This window comes from Pezoporus occidentalis, unplaced genomic scaffold, assembly GCF_034315485.1.
Source record: "Pezoporus occidentalis ecotype Australia unplaced genomic scaffold, CSIRO_AGI_Poc_V1 ctg36, whole genome shotgun sequence".
Lineage (NCBI taxonomy): Eukaryota > Metazoa > Chordata > Aves > Psittaciformes > Psittacidae > Pezoporus > Pezoporus occidentalis.
The window spans coordinates 3,378,713-3,406,381 of record NW_026915591.1 but is presented as its reverse complement, the minus strand read 5'-3'; the positions used below and the strand labels follow the sequence as shown (position 1 = coordinate 3,406,381).

General features: G+C 45.2%; 3 protein-coding genes and 1 long non-coding RNA gene across 7 annotated transcripts; 1 reads left to right on the top strand and 3 right to left on the bottom strand.

Moving 5' to 3' along the window:
• Positions 1 to 99: 99 nt before the first annotated feature.
• Positions 100 to 2,733, bottom strand: GPR135 (G protein-coupled receptor 135). The gene has a single exon (XM_062630785.1). The coding sequence runs from the start codon at positions 2,697 to 2,699 to the stop codon at positions 1,422 to 1,424; it is 1,278 nt and encodes a 425-aa protein (XP_062486769.1). The 5' UTR covers positions 2,700 to 2,733; the 3' UTR covers positions 100 to 1,421.
• A 1,878-nt stretch (positions 2,734 to 4,611) lies between these two features.
• Positions 4,612 to 8,242, bottom strand: L3HYPDH (trans-L-3-hydroxyproline dehydratase). Its single transcript, XM_062630786.1, has 5 exons — positions 7,693 to 8,242; positions 7,260 to 7,429; positions 6,812 to 6,934; positions 5,825 to 5,966; positions 4,612 to 5,099 (listed from the first exon to the last, which is right to left on the bottom strand). The coding sequence occupies exons 1-5, from the start codon at positions 8,237 to 8,239 to the stop codon at positions 4,978 to 4,980; spliced, it is 1,104 nt and encodes a 367-aa protein (XP_062486770.1). The 5' UTR covers positions 8,240 to 8,242; the 3' UTR covers positions 4,612 to 4,977.
• Positions 8,243 to 8,607: 365 nt separating this feature from the next.
• Positions 8,608 to 13,641, top strand: JKAMP (JNK1/MAPK8 associated membrane protein). Of its 2 annotated transcripts, none has more exons than XM_062630788.1 (6): positions 8,608 to 8,786; positions 9,395 to 9,549; positions 10,543 to 10,749; positions 11,196 to 11,377; positions 12,327 to 12,403; positions 12,698 to 13,641. In XM_062630788.1, the coding sequence occupies exons 2-6, from the start codon at positions 9,446 to 9,448 to the stop codon at positions 12,914 to 12,916; spliced, it is 789 nt and encodes a 262-aa protein (XP_062486772.1). In that variant the 5' UTR covers positions 8,608 to 8,786; positions 9,395 to 9,445; the 3' UTR covers positions 12,917 to 13,641. The 2 variants fall into 2 exon arrangements, with proteins under 2 accessions (XP_062486772.1, XP_062486773.1); XM_062630789.1 differs by lacking the exon at positions 8,608 to 8,786 and adding an exon at positions 8,832 to 9,183.
• A 3,604-nt stretch (positions 13,642 to 17,245) lies between these two features.
• LOC134169876 (uncharacterized) lies at positions 17,246 to 23,255 on the bottom strand. Of its 3 annotated transcripts, XR_009967045.1 has the most exons (5): positions 21,507 to 22,142; positions 20,981 to 21,060; positions 19,798 to 19,950; positions 18,526 to 18,628; positions 18,335 to 18,403 (listed from the first exon to the last, which is right to left on the bottom strand). It is a non-coding gene; the product is annotated as an uncharacterized LOC134169876 (long non-coding RNA). The 3 variants fall into 3 exon arrangements; XR_009967047.1 differs by lacking the exon at positions 18,335 to 18,403 and adding an exon at positions 17,246 to 17,758 and having other exon boundaries at positions 19,798 to 21,060; positions 21,507 to 23,255; XR_009967046.1 differs by having other exon boundaries at positions 19,798 to 21,060; positions 21,507 to 23,255.
• Between the last annotated feature and the right edge of the window lie 4,414 nt (positions 23,256 to 27,669).

Sequence of the window (27,669 nt, the reverse complement as noted above, 5' to 3'; positions counted from 1 at the left end):
TGCTACCATTCATCTGCCAATATTTTACAGAAGTTTCTTTCTCAAGTCTGAGCTGAGAATGATACAGGCTGAGACACTTTCATCGCCTGCATAAAAGACAAATTTATTTCTTGTCTCACTTACAAAACAATGATAATATGGTCACTTGGGTCACAAACAGTTGCAAAATCCAGTAAAACAGTAACACTGTATTTTTAAAGCCTGTACAAGGAAAAACACTTGCCTGCCTCTCACATTTAACGGCAAAAAAAAAAAAAAAAGCCCAATCTTAGTTTCTGATTTGAAATACTAATTTTAGGCTTTAGGCCTTTGGACAAAAATAATACACTGATAAATTCAAATTAATTTATGCCACAATTGCACTTCCATTGTATTATTTTCCTTTCCTAAAATGGATTTTAAATATTATACTCCAGATGGGTTGCTGCCATCAATACAGTATCTGCTCTCTGCATATACACACTTTCATATTCTTAAGAGCACACAAAGAGCACATGAAATTGCTTTACACCTCCTTTCAGATACTCACTTCTCACATCACTCTTAGAGATGTGAGACACTTCCCACAGATGGGAGATGAGCTCAAAAAGAAAGTGCACCCCCTGCGCACAAACTCAGTGATACCATAGTCTACACCCACACCCTTTTTCTCAGTGTCTGAAGAACTCTCATTTCTTGTATTCACAACATTTTAAGTTGACTGTTCCAACAAAAAAAGGATTGTTGAAATTTTGACAACTAAGGTTTCATCTTCCTCTCCTTCTCTCCCAGTGTCATACATCCTCCCTTTCACACCAGTTACTGTTGTTATGCTTTGGAGTTTTAAAATAAACAAAACCAAAACAATAATACATCGCTTTTTTACCCTGTCCCACAGCCTATGACTTTCTGATTATCACCACTTCCACATAAAATGGGTTAAAACAACATTTTCCTGCCATGATGCGGTTTTCACAGTGTGGTGTTTTCAGAGTGTTTTCCAGCTGCCAGTGCTCCGTTTTCAATGGCTTTTTGGCACTTAGCGAACAGCTCACACAGTCAGTCCATTTGGGCTGTACTTGCATGCCTGTCTCTTAGCTTCACTATGGCATTTTCTGCAGGACTGGAGCAAACACTGTTTTGTTCTTGCAGTTAAGCTCTTGTGCTGGCTCAGCTTGGCAGCCATCACTAGTGCATCAGGTCTGCTGAAACAGAAGGAGGACTTTTTTCACTGTGGAGTTCTCGCTGCTTGCAGACTGAGCTGCCAAACCAGAGCTCACACAATGAAGAACAAACCATACAACGTCTCACACAGTCCCATCGCTCCAATTTCCAATTTCCTGGTAGTCTGCCAGCAAAGGATTCCAAGCACTGGGGCTCCCCACAGTTCTTCAGGGAGATGGCATTGAGGCCCAACGCCTGCATCCTGGCCCCACATCACTTCAGAGGCTGGTGTCAACAGTGCCCACTTTGGCCTGCAAGGTGGCCTCCGAGATGGCGTCTGGCTGCCCATCCCGGCAGAATAGTACAGCGGGATTCTTGCAGGCCCACATGGCCATCTCTCCCCCGCTCACTGGGCTGGAGGAAGACGGGGCACTGCCTGGGGGGCCGCTGTGCTGATTGATGTAGCGCTCCCGGACACGGTCAGCCCTGCTCCAGGGCTCCGGCTGGCGTCCCGGGACCAAGAGGTAGGCCGCCATGTTGTTCCTAGTTCTGTAGCCACCCTCACGGCTGTGCCGCAGCAGCACAGAGATGTTGGGGTTGCGGGCAGCATAGATGAGGGGGTTGATGGCACCGTTGGCCCAGGCCATCCCGCTGGCTACAGCATCCATGGTGGGCGAGAAAGGCAGGTGGCCAGCAGCCGCAGCCAGCCCCAGGACGCAGTAGGGCCCCCAGCAGCAGATGATGGAGACGATCATGATGAGGACAGTGGTGGCCGTGCGCATCTCCCCGTAGGCCCGCAGCAGGTGCCCGTATGTGGTGAGGGGCCGCACGCGGCTCTCGGCCAGCCGCACGGCGCGGCAGATGTTGTAGTGGCAGAAGCACATGAGGGCGAAGGGCAGGAGGTAGCAGAGCACAATGAGGGCTGCGCCGTAGGGTGGCCCCAGCCGGGATGAGCCCCAGGGAAGCACGTAGACGCAGTGATAGGCCCCGGGACGGGCCTCCCGCTGCCCCTCGCCCGCCAGCCCGTACCAGGGTCCTGCCAGGGCCAGGGCGGCCAGCCAGACGGCAGCCAGCAGCTGTGCGGCGCGGCGGCGGCCCATCTTGTGCCGGGGCTGGCGGACGATGGCGCAGTAGCGGTCGAAGGAGAGGAGAGCCATGGTGAGAGTGGCGGCGATGCCCAGCCCAGCGTGCAGGGCGGCGCTGGCCAGGCAGAGGCGCTGCCCGAAGAGCCAGGCGCCGGGCGGGCGGCTGAGAAGGCTGAAGAAGGCCAGGGGCAGGCAGAGCAGGGCGCCCAGCAGCTCCGACAGCGACAGCGACAGCACGAAGGCGTTGGTGACCGTGCGGAGCTGCCGGTGCCGGGCGATCACCAGCACCACCGCCCCGTTGCCCAGCGCCGAGAGGGCGAAGATGAGCAGCAGCGCCAGCGCCTGCGAGGCCAGCGCCGCCGCAGACCACCCGGCCTCCCCTCCCGCCTCCGCCGCCCCGCCGCTCTCGTTGCCGCCGCCGCGGGACAGGTTTCCCGGCACAGCCGGGGCCGGTTCCATGCGCAGCCCCATGCCCCGGCCGGCGCCGCGGCTGCAGAGGCGCTCCCCGCCCGCGCCGGGCCGCCGGCCCCGCCAGCCGCTGACGTCGCGCGGCCGCCGTTGCCCGGGGAACCGGCCCAGCCCGGCCCGGCTCGCTCTGCGGCCCCGGGGGCGGGGAGCGGAGTGTCCGCAGCCGAGCAGCGGGGCGCGGGAAGCCTGGGCACAGGGACTCCCTCACCCCACACCGGCCTCACCCCAACCCAGAGCCGGGGACGGGTTCCCACAGCCCCTTGTCTTACATGGCCCCTTTCCTTTCAAAGCCCTCTTCCCTCATGGCCCCTCTCCCCTACTGCCCCTTTTCCCGCACCGTCCTGCAGCCCATCAAGAAGGGGCAGGGATCAGCTACCCCCAGGCACTCTGGCGGAGGCCGGCTCTGCTCTCCAGGTTGGAGTCTCACAAGCTGAGGGGTTGAGGAGTCAGGACAGGGACTCTCACACTGGAAGCAGGACCCTGTCCCACCACCCTCAACCATGCTGGAGTTGCTGCCCCTACAGGGGAAACTTCTTAGGAGTATCACCATGAATACATAATGAGGGATGTGACCCAATTCATCACAGATTCACAGAATCAGCTAGGTTGGAAAAGACCTTTAAGATCATTAAGTCCAACCTTTAGGGCAGGACTGCCAAGTCCAACACTAAGCTGTGTAACTAAGAGCCACACCTACATGTTTTCTGAACACTTCCAGGGATGGTGATTCCACCACTTCCCTGGACAGCCTGTTCTAATACGTGAAGAGCTTCCAACCTTTCTATGCTGGGCTTCAGGACTTGCTGCCCCACCTCTTCCCCGGGATCCAGGCTGGGGGGCTGATTGCAGGGGAGATGCCCAGTAGCTAAAAACACACAGAGGAGCTTGCTCCTGCAAGCACGAAGGATGTGTCTGTCAATTCTTGCTTCTGGGACCAAAGCCTGTAAGTGATGTATCAGGGTGTTATTAGAAAGCTGAAGGAAGAGTTCCAGCTTCCAGCCTAAAACCCCTCTGTTGGTAGCACAGGCAAAGTTATAATTTTCTATGTTGACATAAGAAATCAATCCCAGGCTTTTCCATGCCAGCCTTTTCCAAGCTCTCCAGTATGACTTGCTTCCTTCTGCTGCATGAGCTACTAGGAGATGAGAATTCTCATTTTCATGTCTCATTTTAACAAAGAACACTCCCATGAGTGTCTTCAATAAACAAACAGCATTTTGCCTAGAGACACAGTGGAAATTACAGGCCACAAGTGTTCTGAAGCTTTGCTTCCGCCACTGCAAATGCTTGCCTACAGCCCAGGGCTTGCTTTGGTCTTCCCACCGTCAATCCTCCCTCAAGAAACTCTAGCAAAGCAAGTATGGACTGCATACTGCTGCACAAGCTACCCCACAGGGCTGAGGCAATATCACCAGTAAATAATTAGCAATCAAGGGTCATAATGGATCGGACCTTTGGATGAGGCCTTGGGTGATATGGTTTAGTGTGAGGTGTCCCTGCCCATGGCAGAGGGGTTGGAACTAGATGATCTTAAGGTCCTTTCCAACCCTAACTATTCTATGATTCTATGATTCTAATACAGCTGCTCCTGTTAAAAGTAAGCCACAGAGTATTTTCAGCCAATGGTCCAGGATAAGCAAGAGAGGAAGGTTTAGGGGACCCACAGCAGAGACTGTAGAAGGTTCTGAGGAAATACCTTGGATGTAGGAGGGTTCTAGAAGGGGTGAAGCGAGTGCAGTGAGGTGTTTGGACAGCCTGAGGTGGGCAGACAGGGGAAGCTGGGGTATGAGTCACAGCAGCATGGGCAGCTGAGCTGAGGCACGAGGGAGAATAGGCAATTCAAATCAGCAGCTGTGACACACTCGGCAGAGCCCTGGAAATGAGTTCCGGGAGTGAAAACAAGAGGAGAAAAGCAGTGTTTTTCAGCTGCATTTAATAGGAATCTGGCTTTGAAATTAGTAATTTACAGAGAAGGCACATAAATTGGAAGACAGATCTCCAAGATCAGCTACATTTTCTGCAAATAATTATTGAGAAAAAAAATATGATGGGTTCTCAGAGCAGCCCATATATGATAATCACACTGCACCCAATATGCTAATCACAACAGGGGAACATGGCCTGTTAGCTTGAAACATAGCAGATGCTGTCACACCACCAAGGGCTATTCCTGTTGCTCTGGCATATTGCAATGAGCCGTGTGGAGAAGCAAAACAGAAATGCATGGGCAGGAGAAGTGCAGAACCATCAGTGAGGCTTTGCCACCATGCCATGGCTCGGGTCACTTGAAGAAGAAGCCATGTTTCAATGGGTCCTCCTCTTCCACAGTGAAGGTGGTCGTACCGATGTAAAAGGCTTCTCCTGAGACTTCCACAACAACAGCGTTGTAGTCACCCAACTTGGCTTCCTGCAGAGGGATTGGGATCAGGACAGAGGTGATGGAGGGGTTCTCCACTCTCCCAAGCCCATGAAACACCAGCACTACCTGGCACTTGTGTGGACACCCCTCAGTGAGCACGCTGCCCTGCCCAGGTACATCCCAAAGTGTGCAGCAGCTCTTCCACCACCTCACCTTGCCTGCACGAGCTCCACACCTACACAACTGCTGCTGACGCTGGTCTGAGCTCACGAGCCACAGCACTGCCACAGGAGGGCAACAAGCCAGTAGCCACTCGCACCCAAAGACATCTCCCTGTGACATGTTCAGACCTTCATGGCCACATGTTGCCAGATGTCACAGGGCCAAGGCTGGGCCTGGAAACATGGATGTTACATCTCTGAACAGCACAGTCAGCCTTTGGGCAGGGAAGAGGGGACTAAACTAGGAATCCAACCTTAGCTGCCATTGAGAATGGAGCAGGCTAATTTATCTACATAAGCACTTCTCACCCCAGTCCTTTCCTGATAGCCAAGAGAGGGCTTGCAGGGAAGCCATGCAACAGAACAGTCTTACTATTCCTTGCTTCTATAACTAAAGATCTTGAAAGATTGTGGTAAGACAAACCCCCCAGGCACCTCCTTCCTTCCATATGCCCTTCCCCAGGCACAGAAAGGCTTCTCCACTGAGCCAAGGCCACAGCACTTTTCCAACACTCCTCTAGACAGAGGGAAAGTCCAGCACAAGCCACTTGCCTTCACTGCCTTCCCTGTGAACAAGGATCCTGTGGTGCTGCTCCGAAAGGTTCTGGTCTGATTAAGCTGGATGAGTCCCTTATGGTACTGCAAGGCGATGCGAGCTGTCACACCCGATCCTGTTGGACTTCGGTCAACCTACATTCAGAAGAGAAGGTGAACCAGCTCTACTGTTTTGGGGTTTAACAGAAAACAGTATCACTCCCCTTGGGTTTCTTGGCCACCTCTATACTGCACTTGGGGGAGACCCCTCTATCTTAGGGTTTTGTACAGAATTCAGATACATCACAAAGAACAAAATAAACAGGTTTGGGGGAATGTCTGAGCTGTGATCAGCTTTGTCAAACTTGTAGGGATGAATGATCTGGTAAATATTGAGGCTACTTAGGGAGCACCTGAAAGCTTCCCAGCATCATCCCATTCTTACACATCGAGGCAGGATCAGTTCTCCTTACACTAAGGGCACAGCTGGCCAGCCTGGATTTTAAAGCCTCCAAAACCCACAATATTGGCCAGCTTCCGAGGTGATCTGTCCCAATGCTCCACACTCCTCACTGCTAAGCAGTCCAATCACAACTTCCTCTGCTATTTATGTGATGCCTTATCCACTGCAGACAAGGATAGAAGTTTACACCCCTTCTTTTCTCTCTTGCTTTCTTCATCCCCAGCAGCTGTTCCCTAGATGAGGACTTTAAGGACATGCACTATGTTGGGACCCCACCTCAGCCACTGAACTCCTGGGAAATTCCTACCTATGGAACACAGATATAAACCCTTTTAAAATGCCCCCATCTAAGATGTGCAGAAGTATTTCTGTCATCAGGAACTAAACCAACATGTGTTAAGTGACAGCTCTTCAGAGGAAAACTGCTGCAGAAGCAATCATCACTACCCAAAGCAAGAAGCAGCAGAACTGTCCTCTGGAGTGGATGTAAGAAAGGATAAAGGTGTCTTGTGTGTCTGAGAAGAGCCCGTTCCTGTACCTGTTCATCTGCAAACACACAGATGTTGGTGGTGGGCTCCTCACTAAAGGCATCTTTCCCATCGGTCAGTATGGTGCCGTAGAGAAAAGCCAAGTCTTCGCTTTCAGGGTGATAAAGCTTGAACTAGGAACAGCAAAGACAGCTTCAGCAATGCATGCTGAAGCTGGGCAGCTAGCAGTACAGCTTCCTCAAGAGACCAGAGGAAGGGGACAAGGCCACAGTGCTCCATTTCCACCTCTGCTTCTCCAGGCACAGAGAAAGACACAGCAGCAGGAAAGTGAGCTCCTTCTCACATCCTTGTGAGGCTGGAGGAGAACTTAAAAATTCAACATAGGGCTAGAAGGATGGGACTCCCTCTGATCCTGAGCATCTCAGGGGAATACAGGGCCTCTATTTGGTGCAGTCACCCAAAGGGAGCATGCTGGGATACCACAGCACTCCACTGTACCTGTTTCTTCACTGCTTCTGTCACTGCAGTCGCCGCATTGACAAGGTCTCTGGTCTTCGAAGAGCACACATCAAGGCCCAGCTGCTCAGCGTTGAGGAAGGCATAGAAAGTACCACCATAGCCAATGTCGACCACCACCTTCCCATAACTGGGGACGTCGATGGCCAAGTCTGGGAAGAGAAAGAGAGAGCTCTGAAGATGGGAAACTGTACTGGGCCATTGGCTTGCATGCAGAGTAGAGGAACCCAGTCATATGCAAGGGGGGCAGAGACAATGACTTGGATGCTCCCATGACAGAGCGCAGCACTTGACACCTTGTGCTGTCCCTGATGGCCTTTGAGGAACGTCAGAACTGGGGAGGGATTTGCCAGATGCCCCTCAGCCAGACCACCAGCCCCCCTGCCCACCCCAGTGCAGTAGGTCCAGTTCCCACCTGTGGTGACAGGAAAGGCTGGCACACTGTGGAAGCGGACAGGGTTGCCACTGCGGTGACCATCCCAGGGCACAAAGGCAGTGACAGGCCCGCAGGGGCAGCGCAGGTGGACAGCGGTCTCAGGGCAGCTGGGTGCCGCCACCAGCCCATAGTCGAGGGCGAAGCGGCCAAGAGCGATGACAGCGTGGCCGCACATAGCGCTGTAGCCGGCGCCGTGCAGGAAGAGGACTGCCAGGTGCGCGTCGACAGCGTCAGCTGCTCCCCGCACCACCACCGCGCCGTACATGCCGCCGTGCCCCCGCGGCTCGTGCATTAGCGCCCGCCGCACGTGGTCCTGTGTGGCCGCCACCTCCCTCCGCAGCGACAGCAGCGATAGTCCTTCCACCGCCGCTGCCTCTTCTGCCGCCTCTAGCCGCGGGATGATGCGCAGCGGCTCGCCGCCCGTGTGCATCTCCACCGTCTGCAGCACCAGGCCCGAGGGCGAGTGCGGCGGCAGCCACCGTCCTGCACCGGTCCTGGCATCGCTGCTCTCCGCCACCGCTACCATCTCCTCCGCCGCCGCCGCCATCGCCACCGCCCCCGCGGGGAGGGGACGACCCGGGCCACGCCTCCGGGGCGGAGCAGCACCCGCCCCCGCTTGACCACTCCCACACGGCTGCGGGGGCGGAGCTTGTCCTCGCCTTGGAAGCGGAAGTGTTGTGCGGAAGTAGCGGTGTGGGGGCTGATGGGTTGTAGGGATGTTCCGTGCTGGTAGGACGGGACGGGGGCCGGGGTTGGGGTTGGGGCCGGGGCCGGGGCCGGGGCCGGGGCCGGGGCCGGGGTTGGGGCCGTGGTTGGGGTTGGGGCCGGGGTTGGGGCCGGGGTTGGGGCCGGGGTTGTCGGCGGCTGGAGCGTGCCACGGATGGCGCTCCGTTCCTCTCGGCTGCGGGGGAGCCGCGGGGTGTGAGGCGCTCTGGGCCAGGTAAGGGCGCCGTGGTAACGCGGGCTGCGCTCTCCCCGCAGCTGTGGACATCCAGCCCGCCTGCCTCGGGCTGTACTGCGGCAGGACCGTCCTGTCAGTCAACGGCTCCGTGGAGACTTATGGGGACTGCGGGGTAAGTTCGGAGCGGGCGAGGTAAGGTCTGGCGGGCAGGGGCGGCCCCGCTCCCTCCCGCGCGGCGTCCGGCCGTGGCTGCTCGGGCCGGACCGCTCCAGCCACTGGTGCTGGGAGGCTGGTGCGGATCCCGCTGTGAGCAGCATCGCGGCCCACAGCTCAGCCCCGAGGTGCCTTGGGGACCAGGGAGAAGTGAGGGCTGGAGAGGACAGGCAGAGCTTCCTTACCGAAAGCAGGAGCTGCTCAATGAGACGTTCCCTGAAGGGAGGTGCTAAACCAGAGCTGAGCCGAGGGGCTGTGAAAACTGGAACAGAACGAGGTGGAATGGAATGGAGAGCTGTGCTGAAATCATTCTGCCTACTGATATATTGCAGTGCTGAGGGAGAGCAAGATCTGGGGTGGGTGCAATGAAAGGGGAGCAGGAAAGTGGAGGCGAGGTGGACAGTGGTTGTGAGTGGCCCGGTGGGTGCATGAGCTAAGTTTAACATTTTATCTCTAGAAGTCTGTATGTATCTTGTCCCAGCACTAGTTCAAGCTGTTTTTTCTAGGAACTGCAATGATTCATTATTGGTACTTGGATGCTGTCTAAACAGTCTCTGCTTTTTGTAGGTATGTCCTAGAGGTCAAAGAACTGATGACAACAAAATCTGCCGGGAATGTATGGGATCTCCAGACCGCTATGACTGGTTATACCTTGGCTTCATGGCCATGCTCCCCCTGGTTTTACACTGGTTCTTTATTGAATGGTATTCAGGAAAAAAAAGGTTTGTTTACCCCTTCTTCAGATGAGTTATTTAAAAATGGACATCTCGTATCCAGAAATGATTGATTGGAGATGCTGAATGAGCTTCCCAGCAGCTCATGCTGTTGGTTGAGCTGATACGGTAGCACATAAACTTTGGGCATCTGGACTGGGGATTATTCACAAGAGTCCCGTGGGTCCTTCTTACCAGTCAGCACCCTCAGGGCATGGTCTGTATCTCTTCAGTGTGGTGGTACTCGGTCCGTCTATCAGTTTGGCCTGGACTGCGTTTTGCAGTGGCGCAATGTGTGAGCTCCTCTCTCCTGGGCGAGACCTACCACCTGCAGAGGCCCCGATCAGCAGTGCTGCACACATTGAGAGAATGGGTTTGACTTTCCTCTGTAGGAGTATATATACTGGGCTTTTGCCCTGGTAGTGTAGCTGGTGTAACTTTTACATCAGCATGGTGTATCAGGGAGGTTCTGTGAAAAGGGGGTTTAAAACCATAGCTGCATGCAGCCATTAGGTGCTAGACTGTAACTTTTAAGAAATCACGACTCTGAGGCATACTAAACACCAAAAACTGGAAGAGCTTAATATATGACTATATACCATCTTTAACAAGGACCTGCAGCTTTGAAAGTCTGCTGATACCATATATGATGGTGTTACCCCTTTTGAGATGTGTGGTGTCTTATCCTCAGTGTTGCTTTCTTTGAAACCACAGCAGCCGAGTGGTGCTGTTCCTCACCTGACAGGATGCTTTTGCTACAGCAGGCTTTCATTTAAGAGGCTGGAATGTTGTTCAGTTGTATTTTACATGCTAAATCATCTGAGATTGTGAGTTTTCACAGTCAGCTTCAAATACTTTTTATTCAAGCAGAGTTGTCCTAACTTTGATCGCAGTGAGTATTAACTCTGTAGAAGGTTCTATAGTACATAGCAACTTTCCAGTCAGCATTTAGGTTTCCTGTTGTGTTAGCAAGATAGTAAATCTCTCTCTCTACTTCCACAGTTCCCGCGCACTGTTGCAGCATGTAACTGCCTTGTTCGAGTGCAGCGTTGCAGCAATTGTTACACTGCTCGTCAGTGACCCTGTCGGCTCAGTGCATATCCGCTCCTGCAAGGTGAAGAAGCTTTCGGACTGGTACACGATGCTTTACAACCCAAGCCCTGACTACATCACCACAGTGCACTGCACTCACGAAGCAGTCTATCCACTGTAAGCATAAAGGCTTTTGTGCTCCTTTCTTTTGTGTCCCTTTTATACAAGTGTGATTCTATTTGTGCTTCTTCTCAAAGAGGCAAAAAGTGTTCAGGTGTAACTGGGACCAAAGAGTATCAATCCCCAGAAGTCTTTCACGCATTGAGCTGGTTTATGTGTGAAAGACTCAGCAACACCTAGTGACTTTCTGAGTTGTCAAAGAAGGCAGTGTAGTTCAGGCTGTTTAGCTATGAAGCGTAAGACTCTTTTTTTTTCCTCTGTCTTTTCTGCATCTGGACCATTACCCTTAGAAAAAGTGAGTGCATCATTCTGTGTTTATACTCTTTGATTATAAATTCTTTGGACTTCACTGACTATCCCGAAATTTCTTGATTCTGAGTTGAGTCTGCAGGATAGAACTGCACATTTTAAGGAATTTATCTTTTTTTTTTTTTTTCTCCTAGGTACACCATTGTGTTTATATATTACGCTTTCTGTCTTGTGTTAATGATGCTACTTCGGCCTCTTCTGGTTAAGAAAATTGCCTGTGGTTTAGGAAAGTCTGATCGATTTAAAAGCATTTATGCAGCACTGTACTTCTTCCCTATCCTCACTGTGCTTCAGGCTGTTGGAGGAGGCCTGCTTTGTGAGTTCTCTCTTATAAACACTAACAAACATACCTATAAACACACACTAATAGGTGACTTATGAGAGGGAGGGACATGACACTCTTTTTGCTTCAAAAATAAGGATGTTTTTTAAGGTTATTGTGAGGAGTTTTGCTGAAGAAGTTGCTCATCAGTAGCCCTGTCCTAACCAGGCTCCTGACCAGCACTGCTTTGTCTCTGCTGGTGCCATTAAGAGACTGTGCCTTTCTCAACAAGGGAATAGAAGGGATGTGAGAGAAGATTACATCAGAGGGAGCTCATTCCACTTTCTGCTAAGGTAGATTTTGTCTGATTTCAGAGATGAATCAAAGTCTAAGTTTGGAGATACCTGCTATTTTTATGTTTGCTTCTTGCAAACTTGTCACATGAAGGTCACAGGTGCTACAAAATCCCTGCTCAGCCTGATTGCTTTTCTCATTTAAAACTTAAACAGGGGAAGTTTAGATTGGATATAAGAAGGAAATTATTTCCTGTTAGGCTGGTGAGGCACTGGAATTGGTTGCCCAGGGAGGTTGTGAATGCTCCATCCCTGGCGGTGTTCAAGACCAGGTTGGACGAGGCCTTGGGTGCCATGGTTTAGCGTGAGGTGTCCCTGCCCATGGCGCAGGGGTTTGGACCTAGATGATCTTAAGGTCCTTTCCAACCCTAACTATTCTATGATTCTATCTGCCTTTTTCAGTTAGTGATTTAAACGTACAGTAATTCCTCCTTGAAATAACAGAAAAAGTTTGAAAACCTAAGACTGAAGTGCTGAATAGTTGTGCTAGGCTGAGCCTTACTACTGTGTGTGTTTGATGGGATGATAAGAGGTGGGCTACAGTAGCTTAGTTAATTTCACACCCATGGTTTTATGTGGAAAAACTACCTCTGCTGAAATGTGTATTTAGTGTTCTTTCTCCTGCTAATGTGTTTGATGTTTGCCTTTAGATTATGCCTTCCCATACATCATACTGGTGTTGTCTTTAGTTACACTGGCTGTGTACATGTCTGCGTCTGAAGTGGAGGTAGGTAAACATGTTTCCTGTTTTAATAAACTACAAAATACTTGAATTCGAGGAGAGACCACTTTGTCTCTTACCTTTTCTCAGCTGTATTCTGCGTTTAAACCTGCGTTGTCTGAGCTGGAGGAAGCTCCTGTGAGGCTTCCCTCTTGTGGTGCACTGAGGAACTGTTCTGTGCGGGAAGGGCTCAAACCCAAGAGGCACATGCAGTCTCTGTGCTGCCTGTGTAAGACTGTTAAACATCAGGTACTAGGTAAGGGGATGAATGCTAACAAGGTACTGTGTTTATTTTGCAAGTCTTTCAAGGATCTTCTTGTGAGGAAGAAAAGGCTTGTTGTTCTCTTCAGCCACTGGTTACTTCATGCCTATGGAATCATCTCCATTTCCAAACTGGATAAGGTTGAGCAGGACCTGCCATTGCTTGCCTTGGTACCTGCACCTGCCCTCTTCTACTTGCTGACAGCAAAGTACACTGAACCGTCACGCATACTCTCGGAAGGTGGAAATGGACATTGAAAGGAGCCTGTGCCAAAAACACTGTCCAGATGATCTGAATTAAGCAATGCTTAATTAATAAAGCAAGCTTAATTAAGCTTGTTATGGTTTGGAAACTTCTGTTTTAGAAGTTATTTATGAACCAGACTTCTAGGTGAAACACCTGAATGAGACTGGAGAATACAAAAAAAGCTGCACTTTGTGTTCTTAAGTATCTGGTATAGATGGAAGGGAATGTCCTTGTATCTGTTTATCACTGTGAATCTGTATAAAAAGCTTGCGCCACATTCTAGTATAGGGATTTGCTTGTATGTGTTTGTTTCTTAATACAGTATTTTAGGTTGTGTTTGAATAAAATGTTAGAGTTGGGCTTTCGGTAGACTTAATGAAACAAATAGAGTCTTTTCTCTGTATTGTACAGGAAGATAACCAAAGCACGTATCCTGTATATAAATCACCAGTAACGTCATGGTATAGAGGGTCTAGAAAAAGATGCAGAGCAGTACTGAAGGTTTAAACACAGAAGGAAGAGCAATAGGAAACAATAGTGCTGTTTTCTTATCGTCTGCGCCACCAGTGGAAATACTTTTCTTTCCATCAAAAAATAGAACACATTGAGCATGATTCCTTATGATGAAAGGTAGAAGGAGAGGAAATGCATTTTTAAATTCCCTATAAAAGTATAGTTTATGGTCTGTGTACTTCATGGAAATGATTAAACAGCAGTATTCTTCCCACAAACTCCATTTACCTTGACTATAAATTTCCTTCTAAGATCGTACTAAAGATTTTATTTGCTGACAGCTACCAGGAAAACTGTGATGCATCTGTTAACTATGTACAGGTAGGATTGCTTCTGCCCCTTTCAACAGAGCCCCCCTAGCTTCCTCCTGTGAGTGTGCTTCATGGCTGTTTCATCATTTGTTGGTGGTGCCAGCAGCTTGCATCTTTTGCTGTGTAGTGCAGCTGTACCCACACTATGGCAACAGCAGTGGTTGGAGAGGAGTGTAAATCAGCAGCTGAGAAAGGAACAGGTGTTTATGCTGTATCACTGCTGCAGCAACAAAAAATGTTGAGATGGCTAAAGTACAAAACCAGCAGATTTAATAAAAAGAATTACAGATTCTTTCTTTCTTTCAAGAGATACCATTATATCTGGTCTGCATTCATCAAAATCTTTATGTGAACACCTCGGTAAGAATTGCTAGAGCTTCTGAGGCTGTTCAGAAATGAGCTCTTGGCTTTGCTGAAGCCAAGTTTCCACTGACAGACCTCCAGTGTTTTCTCTGTATTGTACAGGATGATAACCAAAGCATGTATCCTGTATATTAGTCACCAGTGGTGTAGTGCCATAGAGGGACTAAAGGAAGATGCAGAACTGTACTGAAGGTCTGAACACAGAAGAAAGAGCAATAGGAAGATCTTCTCAATCTAAACTTTTCCAAATGCATAGATGATTTGCAAATAACTGTTTATTTCTATATTTAAGCATGACCGTAATGCCTTTTTTTATTCTATTGCATATCAACACTGCTAATGACAAACCCTGCTAGCAGCTCAGGGGCATTGAGGTGTGTCATCTTGGCCAGGCTGCCTCGAGATGTCGCTCTCCTCTCTCCACAGTAGGTTTGATTCTGTTACAGTGGATAAGCCTTTCCTGATGGCTTTTTTCCTGTGAAATAGCAGTTGACAGGTTCATTGCTTCTAAGAACTAGGTCTTGCATGCAGAAGTAAGGTTGTATTTAGGGATTAAGGAAGTAATTGATCTCCTTACAGAAATCGAATGCTGTCTATGCTGCTACTTACAGTATGTGATTTTTTTTGCATAAAATATTAGACACACTAATCTAGAAGACAGTTCTAAAAGTATGGTTTTAAAACTTGTGTTAAAATACCATTTCCATAACTGACAGACTCATAGGCGTATTTTCTTTTAAAATATCCTAGCCAGTTTTGTGCCTGCATTTGCACAGCTTTCCCATTAGTACAGGCACAGTAGGCATATGAACAGGCAGTGCAGCACCATGCAGGAGAAAACATTTGCAAAGGTGCAGCACTAAGGACTGTACATTTTTATGTGCAATATGTGGGGTTAAATGTTGGGCTATATCTTGCTTTTAAAAAGAAAAGTAAGAACTCATCCCAGGTAACATTATCTGTAGTAAGGAGTAAATCTTTTGCTAAGTTTAGAGAATCCCATGTTAATTTTGAAGGCTGCAGGATGAGGGACTTGTAAAAGCAGAGCTTATGGGCAGTGCACCCCATGGAGCTTGCATGGCATACCCAGACACTGACCTTCTTGCCAGGCTCCAGCACTTTGTCATTGAGCAAAACATGCAATGTGGAATGCTAATTAATAAACTCTTTTTTTATCAGCTTCTCTCAGTAACATTAAAAAAAAAAAAAAAAAAGGAAAAGAAAAAAGTCATGGCAGCCAAAGGCAGATGCAGACAGATAGTGCATGCTGTTTGGAATAACCAAGCAATGGTTTTGTGCAGGCTTCCTGTGAAGAAACCTGCCCTGCCCTGCCCTTTTCACACAGAAAATAATATTGGAGCTTCAGCTGAAGCAGGATTCTTCTTTGCTGTATGTTCACCATCCTTCCCCTCTCAGCTTGAATTCCTTCCAGGGCATTCCCTTCCTCTATAAGTTCATCATTCCTCTCCCTGATTTCCTGTCACATTACCCAGACCCAATGATTTTGAAGTAGCCTGTATGCCACGGCCTTTCAGCTGCAATAGGTATAAAAAACACATTCTATAACAAGACAATGATCATATTGTGACCAAACCTGTTTCTCGTTACAGACAAGACCTCTGTGAATCAACAGGTGAAGACCTCATAGCAGCCTTCTAGTATCTGAAGGGGGCCTATAGGGATGCTGGGGAGGGACTCTTCATTAGGGACTGTAGTGACATGACAAGGGGTAACGAGTTCAAATGTAAACAGGGGAAGTTTAGGTTGGATATAAGGAGGAAGTTCTTTACTGTAAGGGTGGTGAGGCACTGGAATGGGTTGCCCAGGGAGGTTGTGAATGCTCCATCCCTGGTGGTGTTTTAAGGCCAGGTTGGACAGAGCCTTGGGTGGCATGGTTTAGTGTGAAGTGTCCCTGCCCATGGCAGGGGGGTTTGAACTAGATGATCTTAAGGTCCTTTCCAACTCTAGTTAGTTAACCTTAGTTATTCTATGATTCTGTATCTATAGCATTCGAGTTAAAAGCAGGCTCTGAAGCAAGTGATTTGTATGTGCCTAGGGCCTCTGTGTAGTATCACCCCTCTCCAAGACCAGAGAATAGAATACTGTTTGTTTAAATGGAAAGGGCAGTCCAAATTGCCCTTGTCGGGGAAACCTAATTGCAGCCTTTCAGTTTGCAAAAGGGGCCTATAAGAAAGATGAGGAGAGGCTTTTTAGCAGGGCCTGTTGTGATAGGATGAGGGGTGATGGTTTTAAACTAAAAGATGAGAGATTCAGGCTGGATGCAAGCAAGAAATTCTTTACAATTAGGGTGGCAAAATCCTGGTACGGGTTGCCCAGAGAGGTGGTGGGTGCACCATCCCTGGAGACATTTAAGACCAGGCTGTATGTGGGTCTGGGAAACCTGATCTAGATGAAGATGTCCCTGCTCATTGCAGGCGGGTTGGACTAGATGAGCTTTGTGGATCCCTTCCAACCCAAACTATTTGTCCTGGGTTCAGCAGTAGCAGTCATTTTTCTCTTTCTTGGTAGCTGTTGCAGTGCTGTGTTTTTGACTTTCAGCCTGGGAACAGCGCTGATAACACCGATGTTTTTAGGTGTTGCTCAGTAATGTTTACTCTGACCAAGGACTTTCTGAGTCTCATGCTCTGCCAGGGAGGAGGGGAAGTCTGGAGGAAGCAGAGACAGGACACCTGACCCAGACTAGCCAAAGAGGTGTTCCATACCACAGCACATCGTGTGCAGGAGGTAACTGGGAGTTACCTGGAAGGGCAAGATCACTGCTGGGTGGGGTCAGATATCGGTCTGGGGGTTGTGAGGTGATGTATTCTCTTCCCTTGTTATTTCCCTTATCATCATTATTATTGGTGGTAGCAGCAGTGATTTGTGTTATACCTTAGTTACTAAACTGTTCTTATCTCAACCCGTGGGAGTTGCATTATTTTCACTTCTCCTCCCCATCCCTCCAGGAGAGGGGGGAAGAAAGGGCTGGCTGGGGGGGCGGGTGGGAGGGAGTAGACTGCGTGGTTCTGATTTACGGCCTGGGCTTAAACCAGGACACTATTCTATGATTCTGTGTAAAATTCTAGAGAACGTAAACATTAATTAGCCATATAGTCCTACAGCAATAACCATGCAACCACAAGCTGTGGAAGTTAAAGGTCTGTTAGTTTTATTTATCCTTTGTGGAAAAGCAAACACAGTTCTGGAAAGATCAATGATGCTCAGACTGTTTTACAGCCCCCTCACTGTTATTATCACAACCCGTTACAAAGTGGAGATAAAAGATGATAATATCCAGGCTGTTCTAAAGCATGTCTAGTTCGGCTAATAAATATAACCACTCGATCTCAATCTGCAGCACAGTGATTGGATACAATGTGCTGCGTTACAGGGTCTCTATCACGAAGTGGTGAGAATCAACATGTTCTGGGATTAAAAAAACAGCAAAAAGGAAAAATGAAAAAGAAAAGAGAGTGGAAAAGAAAAAGTTTAGTCTATTTTATTGTGATCATCCAGTTTAGATTTTCGGACAAGCAGAGAATCCAGTCCTTCCAGGTTATTTTGCAGCCTGCTATTAATATCACCAATCTTTTCATCTCGTTGCTGAATTTCTGTTGTTAGAGCTGTCACTGTGTTCAGTAGTTCCTGCTCATTCTCCAGAAATTCCTGTAATGACACAGAGCAGAATTTTTCTTTCTTCATAAAGGACCTCCCCTCCCCCCCCCCCCCAAAGAAACCCAAACCCTCCCAAACCAAACATAAAACACCCCACCAGAACCTCACAAAATGTCAAGAAACCTGTTTTGGTTTCCCACAGCTTGGCTGGCCACCAGACCTGTAGCTCTGCAAGAGGTTTTTCATCAACTACCCCATCCTTGCATAAAAAACGCAAAGTTTGCCTTACTAACTGGTGAAGAACTTTACATGATCGTTTGCTTTAATTCCTGTTCAAACTGAAGGCCATCCTTGGCTATCCCCAATGGGAAAAGTATTCCAGGCCAATGAACTGAATGTAGAGCAGCAAGAGTGTTATTAAGTACAGGTTTAAGAAAGGCTTGAATGTAAGACCAGCAAAAGGAACAATACCAGGAAAAATTATTTTTATAGCCAGGACTTTCATAAAATGCTGGAAAGCATAGGTTTAGTATCTTGCCCTGTATGAATTCAAAGACTGTAATGGCTCAGTTGCAAAATGCAATTTCACTTTTTTAATATGGCATGCAAAATATATTTAAGCAAACCAGCACAATAGAAAACTGAAATTCAACTTTTGAGTAAAGCTCTCCTCTGACCACCCCTTCTGAAGATGATCTACAACAGAGTTAGCAGTTAAAACGTGGTAAATTGCTGTGCCAAAAAGAAGACAAAAGGACTAAAGGATATTATTCAAATCATATAACTTTTTTGTTTCAAAATTGTTATTAATATATTACCGTGAAGCACTGGTATGTCTTTCAGGATTTTGCCTATTGCTGACTTGTGTTTTTCTGCTTCAGAATTCATTGCAAAAATATCTTCTTTCATTTGTGCAGTGCGCTGGGAAAAAAAATAATTATTACTGAACACTTGCCAATCATTTCCAAACAGTTTTACTGTTATTGGAGAGATCAGGAAGAATAAGCTGAATATTAGCTTATGGAAATACAAAGGCTAATGTATTCCTCTGGACACGTTTTCTTTCAACAACATCATTCATTTCATCTTTAATAAATTTTAACAGTTGCCAAATTCAACACAAGCCAGCTATGATTGTGGTACCAAACAGAATGGATGAGGATACTGGGAACAGCCAGAGGAGGACAGGGTGTGTGCCAACAAGGAAACTCTTCCTTACTCATTCACCCAGAACAGGATGGACTCATTCACATTGGATCAGGTCTACAAGTACCCAGCTGGTCGTGCCCCAGGTTTGGCTGAAACGTGTCAGACGGCCCATGTCAGGCACAGTAAAGAGCACTCCCTGGTGCAATATAGGTGTTGGAAAATTGGAGCACCTCAGCTTCTCTTAGTGAATTGAACATGAGGAGAGGGGTGCTTGCAGCATAACCATGAGTTTTCTTCCTGCAGGGAAGCCTTTTGTTTTTATAAGGGTATAATCCGATAGAGCTGCAGAGTAGCTAGTATGTAGCACCTGCAGTGCTAGCCGGCACAGACTCTGGCAGCTGCCCTTGCAGCAGTAGAGCTCTGTGCTTGCAGGAGCAAACAGTGCACAGGGTTCAGATCATCTCAGAAATATAGTCCATGTGGCTGCACAAACATGGGTTCGGGTCTGGATTGGAGCCTGATAACAGTGGGCACTAAGACCGTTTTTGCTTCATGTGTTTTACAGGGAAGGAGATTCTACTGCTCTGATAGCCTAGGGCCTGAAGGGTATACAGAATATTTTCAAAAGTATATATTCCAAATTGAAGATGCCTATTCTACATCTCTTGCTCATCTTGGGCCTCTTCACACAAGCAGGAGGGCCTTTTCCTACAGTCCGTGCCTCAATGCAACAGGTATCCTATATTGATTATGCCTCAGGTAGATGCCTTGTCCTTGGATATTCCTCTTTGCTTCCTTACAAATTAAGCACCCCCACATTCATTTAAAAGGTCAGGTTTGCCTTGTGATGTTTATGTTTTATCATCTTCCATGGCCAGTTCTCTGCGAAATGAAAAATGAATACACTGAGAAGGAGCACTGTCAAGCTTGAATATACTCACTAATTTGAATCTGCAGTTCTCAGTGTACACAATGTCAATTTTCCTGTTGATCTCATAGATGTCTTGTTCTAGGAGCTTCGTAGTCTCTGTGTGATTTTTCAACTGGCTAACTGCAGCATCACGCTTCGTTCGCAATTTATTCTTCAGCTCCAGCTGTTAATAATAAACTTCACTGATAACAGATTTTTATATAGGATTTTTGTAATTAAATAAAGTGAAAAGAGTTTTTGTTATGTGGCAGCTTTCATTTTAAGATTCCAAAGTACCATCTGAGACAGCCCTCTTACCAGTGAAGACACAGAGTGGGGAATCAATTGCTTATGGTCCACAAGAAATGAATCAGCTCTGACATGAAGTGACCTTTCTGCTGCAGGGTCAACCAATGGCAAGAGCATAATTTTTCTGTCACCTGAGGCTCAAGTGTACACAACTGTTTTGTTGTGCTATTTCTATTCTAATATGGTTGGAGAAACAGGTCTCCCTTTTCTAAACAGACCACTGGGGCATGAATCCTGCATCTGACCAGCCTCGTAAGATCCCTTTATGTAGTTTATTGATCTTGTCCTATGCTTCTCAGTAACTAAAGACACTTTAATTCTTCCTAGTAGCAGCAGAAGGTGTAAATATGTTCCTTTCCCCCATAAATTTTTGTTCTGGCAAAGAAACAGGAAGAAAAAGCAATCTGATTGTTAGCCTGGGATGTACAGCCCAGCTTCAGGCATTTTGAACTATTCTAACTACCCCTACAGCTATACCAATTTCGTTCTCTTCACACTGGTGCTGATTGAATGCCTCAAGTCAGAAATGAGAAATACAGGTAAAGAGGCAATGCTACAGAAAAGTTTTTCAAATACGAGTTACTAAAGTAGCAGAAATTCCTGCCTTTGCAGTAGCAAGAACCTGAATTGAAGCAGGTTTACAAATGCCCCCAGTTCACCAGCTTCTTTTTGACTTGCTCACATGTCTAAGGAACACAAAATCAAGCAGAAGGGCAGCTTGATATAAATTCTGGGTTATAGGCTGAGCTGAAATCTCAGCCACTCCCCAGATGGGAGCACAGCAACAGAGAGGATGGTAAGGTCCCAGCCTGTCTTCCCTGGTCCCAGTCTCCATGGGTGCCTTTACCAGGAGGAAATAAATCTGGTGGTTGAAACTCTGCAGAATTACTACAGTAAGTTATTACCATGTCCTTCTTGAGCTTCCCAGTAGTTTTGATTGACTGCTGAATGGCTCTTGTGGCTTGTACTTCTTCATCTTTCTTTTCTACGAGGCAGAGAAAGGATTGCACAGAGAAGCTGTGGCTGCCCAGTCCCTGCAGTGTACAAGGCCAGGTTGGATGGGGCTTTGAGGAACCTGGTTTAGTGGAAGGTGTCCCTGCCTGTGGCAGGGGGATTGGAACAGGATGATCTTTAAGGTCCCTTCCAACCCAAACCATTCTATGGTTTTTAGACGGTGTTATGATTAAACATTAAAGTGTTACAAATAAAATTAGGTTCTATTAGTGACTTGTTTAAGTCACTCTTATTTTTTTTCTTAAATGCTTTATTTTCCTGTTATGGCCAGGTCTATAGATTCCAGTTGTTGGTAAGAACTCAATTTATGTGTTTCACGGTTCGCCTGAGCCATAGGCAGACATAGGGTTATGGCACACTGTTTTTGGAAACAACAAGAGAAAGCTCCACAATGTAGAGGAGATACTTAATACTTACCTAAAAAGGATTTGTTCAGGTCTTCATATTTTGTATGCTTATCTTTCTCTCTGGGCTTCTTCCAAGGTTAGCTTGCTTGTGGTTAATTCTTGTTCTTTTTTAAGTAGATTTTCAGTTGCATTTTTTATGTCATTCTTAAATGAAACTAAATATTAATCAACAATCTATCTAAGCAACATTTAATGCATTAATATTTTAACATATCTGGGGGTGTGAGGGGGAACAAAACAAACAAAACAGAAAAAAAATACTGAAAGTGATCCCAAGAGGTCATCTTAGTCCATCTCTCTGCTGTACAGCAGAATCAATTAGACCTAAGTGTCCACACAGATGTTTAATTTGTCCTTAAAAACCCTAGTGGTAGAGATACCATGACTCAGACAACTGATCCCATGGGTTTATTATTTGTGCTGTCAGTGTTTTCTTAAAGCCCTTTTCTTAAGTTAAATCTATTCTGTTCCCTGTTATTTGTCTCAACAAGTGGACAGGGAGAAAGGCTTATATCTTGCTACAAAGTTTTATTTATTTGGTACTTACTGACATATCTTCTCTTAGGTTTAGCTATTTTAAATGGAAAAGCTGTGAATTTCTTCAACTGTTTTTTGATCATCTTTACTGAACTCCTCTTGGGTCTCAGAATAATCCATATCCTCCTTTGATCACCATGAGGTGATCAATACCAGACACTGTACTCCAGCTGTGTCCTGCCAAAACCAGCTAGAGTAGAGAACATGCACCATAAACCTTGCCAGGTTATCGACCTTTCCACACAGACTGGTTTGAGAATTGCCTTTTTCAGTACAACAAATCTTTGTTGACTTATGTTCTACTTTTCAGCTTTAGTTCTATTTATCATTGCCTAAATATCTGACTCGTGATAGATTTGTACAGACAATTCTTTCCACCTAAACACAAAAATATGGATGATAATGATGATTATTACTAAAACCTTTTTTTACCCAAATTACTTCTCCAACTTGCAAAAATAACTCTGAAGTCTAGTTCTGCCCTGCAAAGGGCACTCCCACTCTTACTGTGTTTATCATGTACAGATACATTAAGCAGTCGCTCTACAATATCACCTGAGTCAATAAGGAAAAACCAGATAAATTCCAGTGAAAGCAGACCTCTCACAATCTAACAGGGACCGTTTTTCTATTTTGTCAGTAAAGCATGGGTAACTATTATCTCTGATAATGTTTCTAACTGTTTTTTGTACCTGGGATTCTTAGCCTGAAAAAGCAGCAACTGAAGGGACATACAATAAAGGTATATAAAACCCACACGCCTTTGCTGGAGAAAATGAGAAGACAACAGTTATTCACTGTTTCTCATAACAAAAGAATAGCAAGATGCCAATAAACTTTTGAGATAGTAGGTTTCAAAGAAAAGAAAACTACTGTCTTTATTAAATAAATGATATGCTATAGGTTATTATGGAGGCTAAATGTATATGTGAGCTAAAAGAATCAGTGATAGGAGAATATTGCACTGAAGGTCCAGTGTAGCATAAAATTCCATCAAAAGCTATTAAATGCAGATACCATCTCCACCCAAAGAAGTTCTTGACACTTCATTTGTCATGGAGATTATACAGAAGAACGGTCATTCTATATTTGGCTGTTCTTACATTACTTCTTCAAGGAATACTATTGATCACTGTAGAAGAAAGGATACTGGCAGGACCAACATTGTGTCTTACCCAGTATGGCTATTTTGGGAAATGAAGTTGATTTAAGCTTCACTTACCTATTCTTGATGTGCAATTAAATACAATCATGAGCAGTTCTGAAACTGCTTCAGCAACTTCACTACCTGAAGGTGAATTTCATTAGACTCAGATGATCCAAAGGTATCAGGGTTCTCTAGGTACGCTTGCCAATTACTTCCTTCCCTATTGTTCCCTGAGATGTTAATTTTCTGATGGTAGCATTCATATGCTAGGCATTTGATTCTGCTGACCCATCAGTGAAGCAAAATAAATATTTCATTGTCTTACCACAAACCTGGAGTGTTTTCACATTATTCTACATGTCCTTTCCTATTAGCATGTCATTTTGTAGCTTGACCTGTCTCATGTTGTTGCTCCATGCCCAGCCATAAGCATATTTTTTCAATCATACTAATGTTTGTTTTATATATTGTATTAAATGTAGTTAACACATTGTATTAACTACAATGGTCCTGGATCTGAGCTGTACATCATAGAGTCATAGAACAGTTAGGGCTGGAAACCTACATCACCCTACAGCAGGGCTGCACAGACTTACCAGCCTGGGAATATTTGTACTCTTAAGTCAGCATGGAGAAAAAGAACTATTAGCTCTTAAAGACTAAGCAGATCATCACCTAAACATGACTAAAACACTGAACATTTTAATCTTTCTCTGTCTCCTTCCTTACCTTTAAAAAATATCTGACCTTTGTTTTTAAAACAAAACAAATCTAATTTGATATATATGCATTTTTCAGCACAGTGGAACATCATCTTAGTTAGGGCCAATGAAACACAAGACACTAATTAAAGGACTTTTCACTGGAAAAATACATGTGTACTCTTCTGCTGCAATAGGTAAAGACACAGAAATGGAGAACAGGAACAACCCACATAGGCTGGGAGACTTGAAGAAAAATATTAAGACAGGGACAAGTTGATACCCAGGAACTAAAGTCATACAAAGAAATGAATTGGAGCCCAGGTTGTGAAGTAACACCACAACTCTGAACTCGCTTCTTTACAGGACAGTAATGTCAAATTCAGCACTATATATTTTTGGTCCTTCTCAGGCTCTGAAATCAGGTATCACTTCTGTGATCAAAGACTAGAAATATCAGAAAACCTCCAAGTATAGAAATACAGCTCATGAGCCTTATTATAGGTTTGGTTTTTTTTAAAGGGCTGTAGCAGAAGAACAGCTAAAAAAGAAAGAAAAAAAAAAACCCTGGAAAATACGGAGAAGAACAGAAGAAATTATTTCCTTAGCCGAAACAGGTATGTGAAGAAGGCAGAGAAGGAAAGGTGATCTGAGTCTCATTTCTATGAACTTCTTTGATCTCATGCATCATCATGGTACTCCAAACAGAGCAGAATTAACCTAAACTGACATGAGTCTTGTAAAGGAATTTATTCCTCATACCCAGGCCACCTTCATGAGAGAGCATTCAGAGAGAATCATTTTGCAGATAAAAATAGTGAAGAGCAAGTGCATGAAAATACTAAAAGCTCCAGAAGGAAAACTGGGAAGAAAAAAAACAAAGCAACTTGAATTGCTTCATCAGAATGGTAGGAAATGAAAGCAAAGTAGGAAACAGTTAAGAAAGCAGAGTATCTCAGAGTGTGTCACTAAATGAAAACAAAGAGTTACAATCACTTTTTCAACCTGTCTCTGTCCAGGCCACAAAGGAAAGGGCAACTCTCCCATAGCAGTTTTATCAGCACTATTTTAGATGGGGGAAAAACTCTAGAATGGACTATATTAAATAAAAGACAGAGAAAAAGTATCAAGGTATATTTAGCATTTCTTTTGCATATACTGCATAGCTTAACTGGCAGAAAGAGCATGAGAATGAACCCAGCACAACTGCTTCCTTAGTAGTGACAGTCTCAGCCTTCAGATTTATAGGGAAGCCTGAGCAGTTACATGACCATAACTATCTTGCATAATGTGGGAGCATAACCTCTCACTAATGAGCAAAATGAGAAAAAATTCTCAAGGCCTTCTGTAAATCTGCCTTCCTAAGGTCAGACATACAAAGAGGATATTTCTTACACTCCTGACATCTGATTTATCCTATCTGAAATCAGACTGTTGAACAAGAGCCCAGCAGTTTCCTGGGGATAGAGCATATACTATATCCCAAAGACCAGAGAAGTGCTAGAAAACCTTGACAGCTCTGAGAAATTCATATACAGCATTTCAGCACCCTACTTTCTTTGGTGAAGAAAGCTCATCAGTGTTTTAAAGAATGTTGACACTAAGTAGCCTTGGGTTATGCCTTGCACACCACCAGTCACTGCGATAGATTTACAATAGTAATTCAGAGGAGACCTTGACCAGGGCCTAAAATCAAGCTGCCATATTGCCATGAATGTTGGCCTGCTTACTCAAACCAGAATGTTTTTGAGAATGTGATCAAACACATTCTACATTAATAGGTTACACACTGGGAGGCTCACTCCAAAGCTAAATAGGATCCATCTCAGGACTGAATCTGGTCCTGCACAAATTTTTATTCTAAAATTGGAGTCACCCCTTCTGAGAAACACCTGCTCTGTATTCTTTTGACACAGATGCCCACAGGTACATGAATATATATGTGCATATACATATATGGTCATTTAATAATTCCAGTGTCTCAACCTGAAGGTTTTAAGTTCTTGTGAGAAAAAAAACAAAACAAACCCAACAAAAAACCCAAAACCAAACCCACAAGAAGAAACCACACCAACCTGAAAAGCACAAAATTTTCTTGAAACAGTTACTGACATGGAGCATCTTTAAACATAACTCCAATGAGCATAGCTGCAACAAGGTGCAACAAACATTGCCAATTCATCCATCAGAAATTTTCCCAAGGTTGACAAAAAGAACAACAAAACTTATCTCCAGACATTTTATTTTGTTAGCAAAATCTTTGTTATAATTCTTGTAATCATTTTCCTTCTTACTCGCTTCTTCACTCAGGGCATTGAATTGATTCTCAGACTGAAAAATCTCTTCCTCAAGGTTTTCAATCTCATAATGGAAAGCAAAATGAAGGTCAGTGATTTCTGAAATATATAGTGTCTACCTGGACCACCCAGAAACAAGCAATTAGTGCAAAATGAGAGCAATCTGCATTCAAAACATAACATCTTCTAAGATAAATAATCACCTTTAAATTGTTATTAATAGGTGTTAAAGTCAGATTATAGAATCACAGAATGGTTGAGGTTCGAAGGCACTTCTAGAGGTCATCTTGTCCAACCCCCCTGCTCAAGCAGGGCCTCTTAGAGCTGACTGCACAGGGCCATGTCCAAATGGCTTTTGAATATCTCCAAGAATGGAGATATTTAGATCTTTAGGTATTGAAGATCTTTAGACCTGATATCATGTTTAGTAGCTTACAAAAAATTGGCCCTTGGAGTTCACTTTTACTTAGGTAACAGTTTACTGTTATTACATGTATCATGAATGCATGTAACACTAGATGTAATAGGTTATAATACCTGCTGTTTAACATACCTCTGCAAGTAGTTCAACATTTTTTACTAGTTTTTTACTAGCCTCTATTCTTTCATTCACTTTTCTGCTTCTGCTCTCTTCTGCTGGGAAAAAGAGTTCTCTCTGCATTGATAAGTGCAGTAGTTTCCACTGAAATATTACTCTGGTGACATACACATAAGCAGAAATAAGTTGAATTTGGGAGAAAAACAGAGAAGGGAGACAAATTCTCAGGAGCACTACAAGCCTAATTTAAGAGATTAGAAGACTCAGACATATTTTCTGTAACTTCAGGACTATAATCAGTTGTCTGTGATCCTGACAATATCTAGGAGATGCATAAAAAGACATAAAAACCTTCTGAAGTGCCTCTCTGTTTTTATTGAACATGGAGGAGTATTCTTAAAGTGACTAGTCTCACTTAAGTGCTTAAAGTTAGTTAATAAAAGTCTGGACCAAATAATTTGGTTAATTTAGCTTAGCAAATTGGAAGGCTGTGAATGACAAGATTTTGTGACCATAAAACCCCAGTGTTTGTAAATTATGAAAAGGATAAAATGAAACACATATAAAACCAAAAAAGGCACACTTGTCTATGTGAAAATGCAGACTGGAAGTCAGTAAAAAATGTTTTTAGTCATCAAAAGAATGAGATTTTAGAATGACATATTAATGAGAGTAAGGGGAGGAAAGCAACAATAAGGTTTTGGATTGAACATGTTTGGGTTTTTTGAAGTCTAAAGTATGATGTAGTATTTAGGGGAGAACCAGACTGGACTAGATGACCAAGAAATCTCCCTATCTCTGTGCCTTACATGACAGAATAATCAAATGAGAAATCAGAGCTGCAGAGATAGTCTGAAGTAGCTGAGCAGACCATGATTTTATTTTTGAGAGTATCTTATCAACTGCAGGGGGCTAAGCACTCTTTCCTGAATCCACTTTTTCACCTTGTCAAT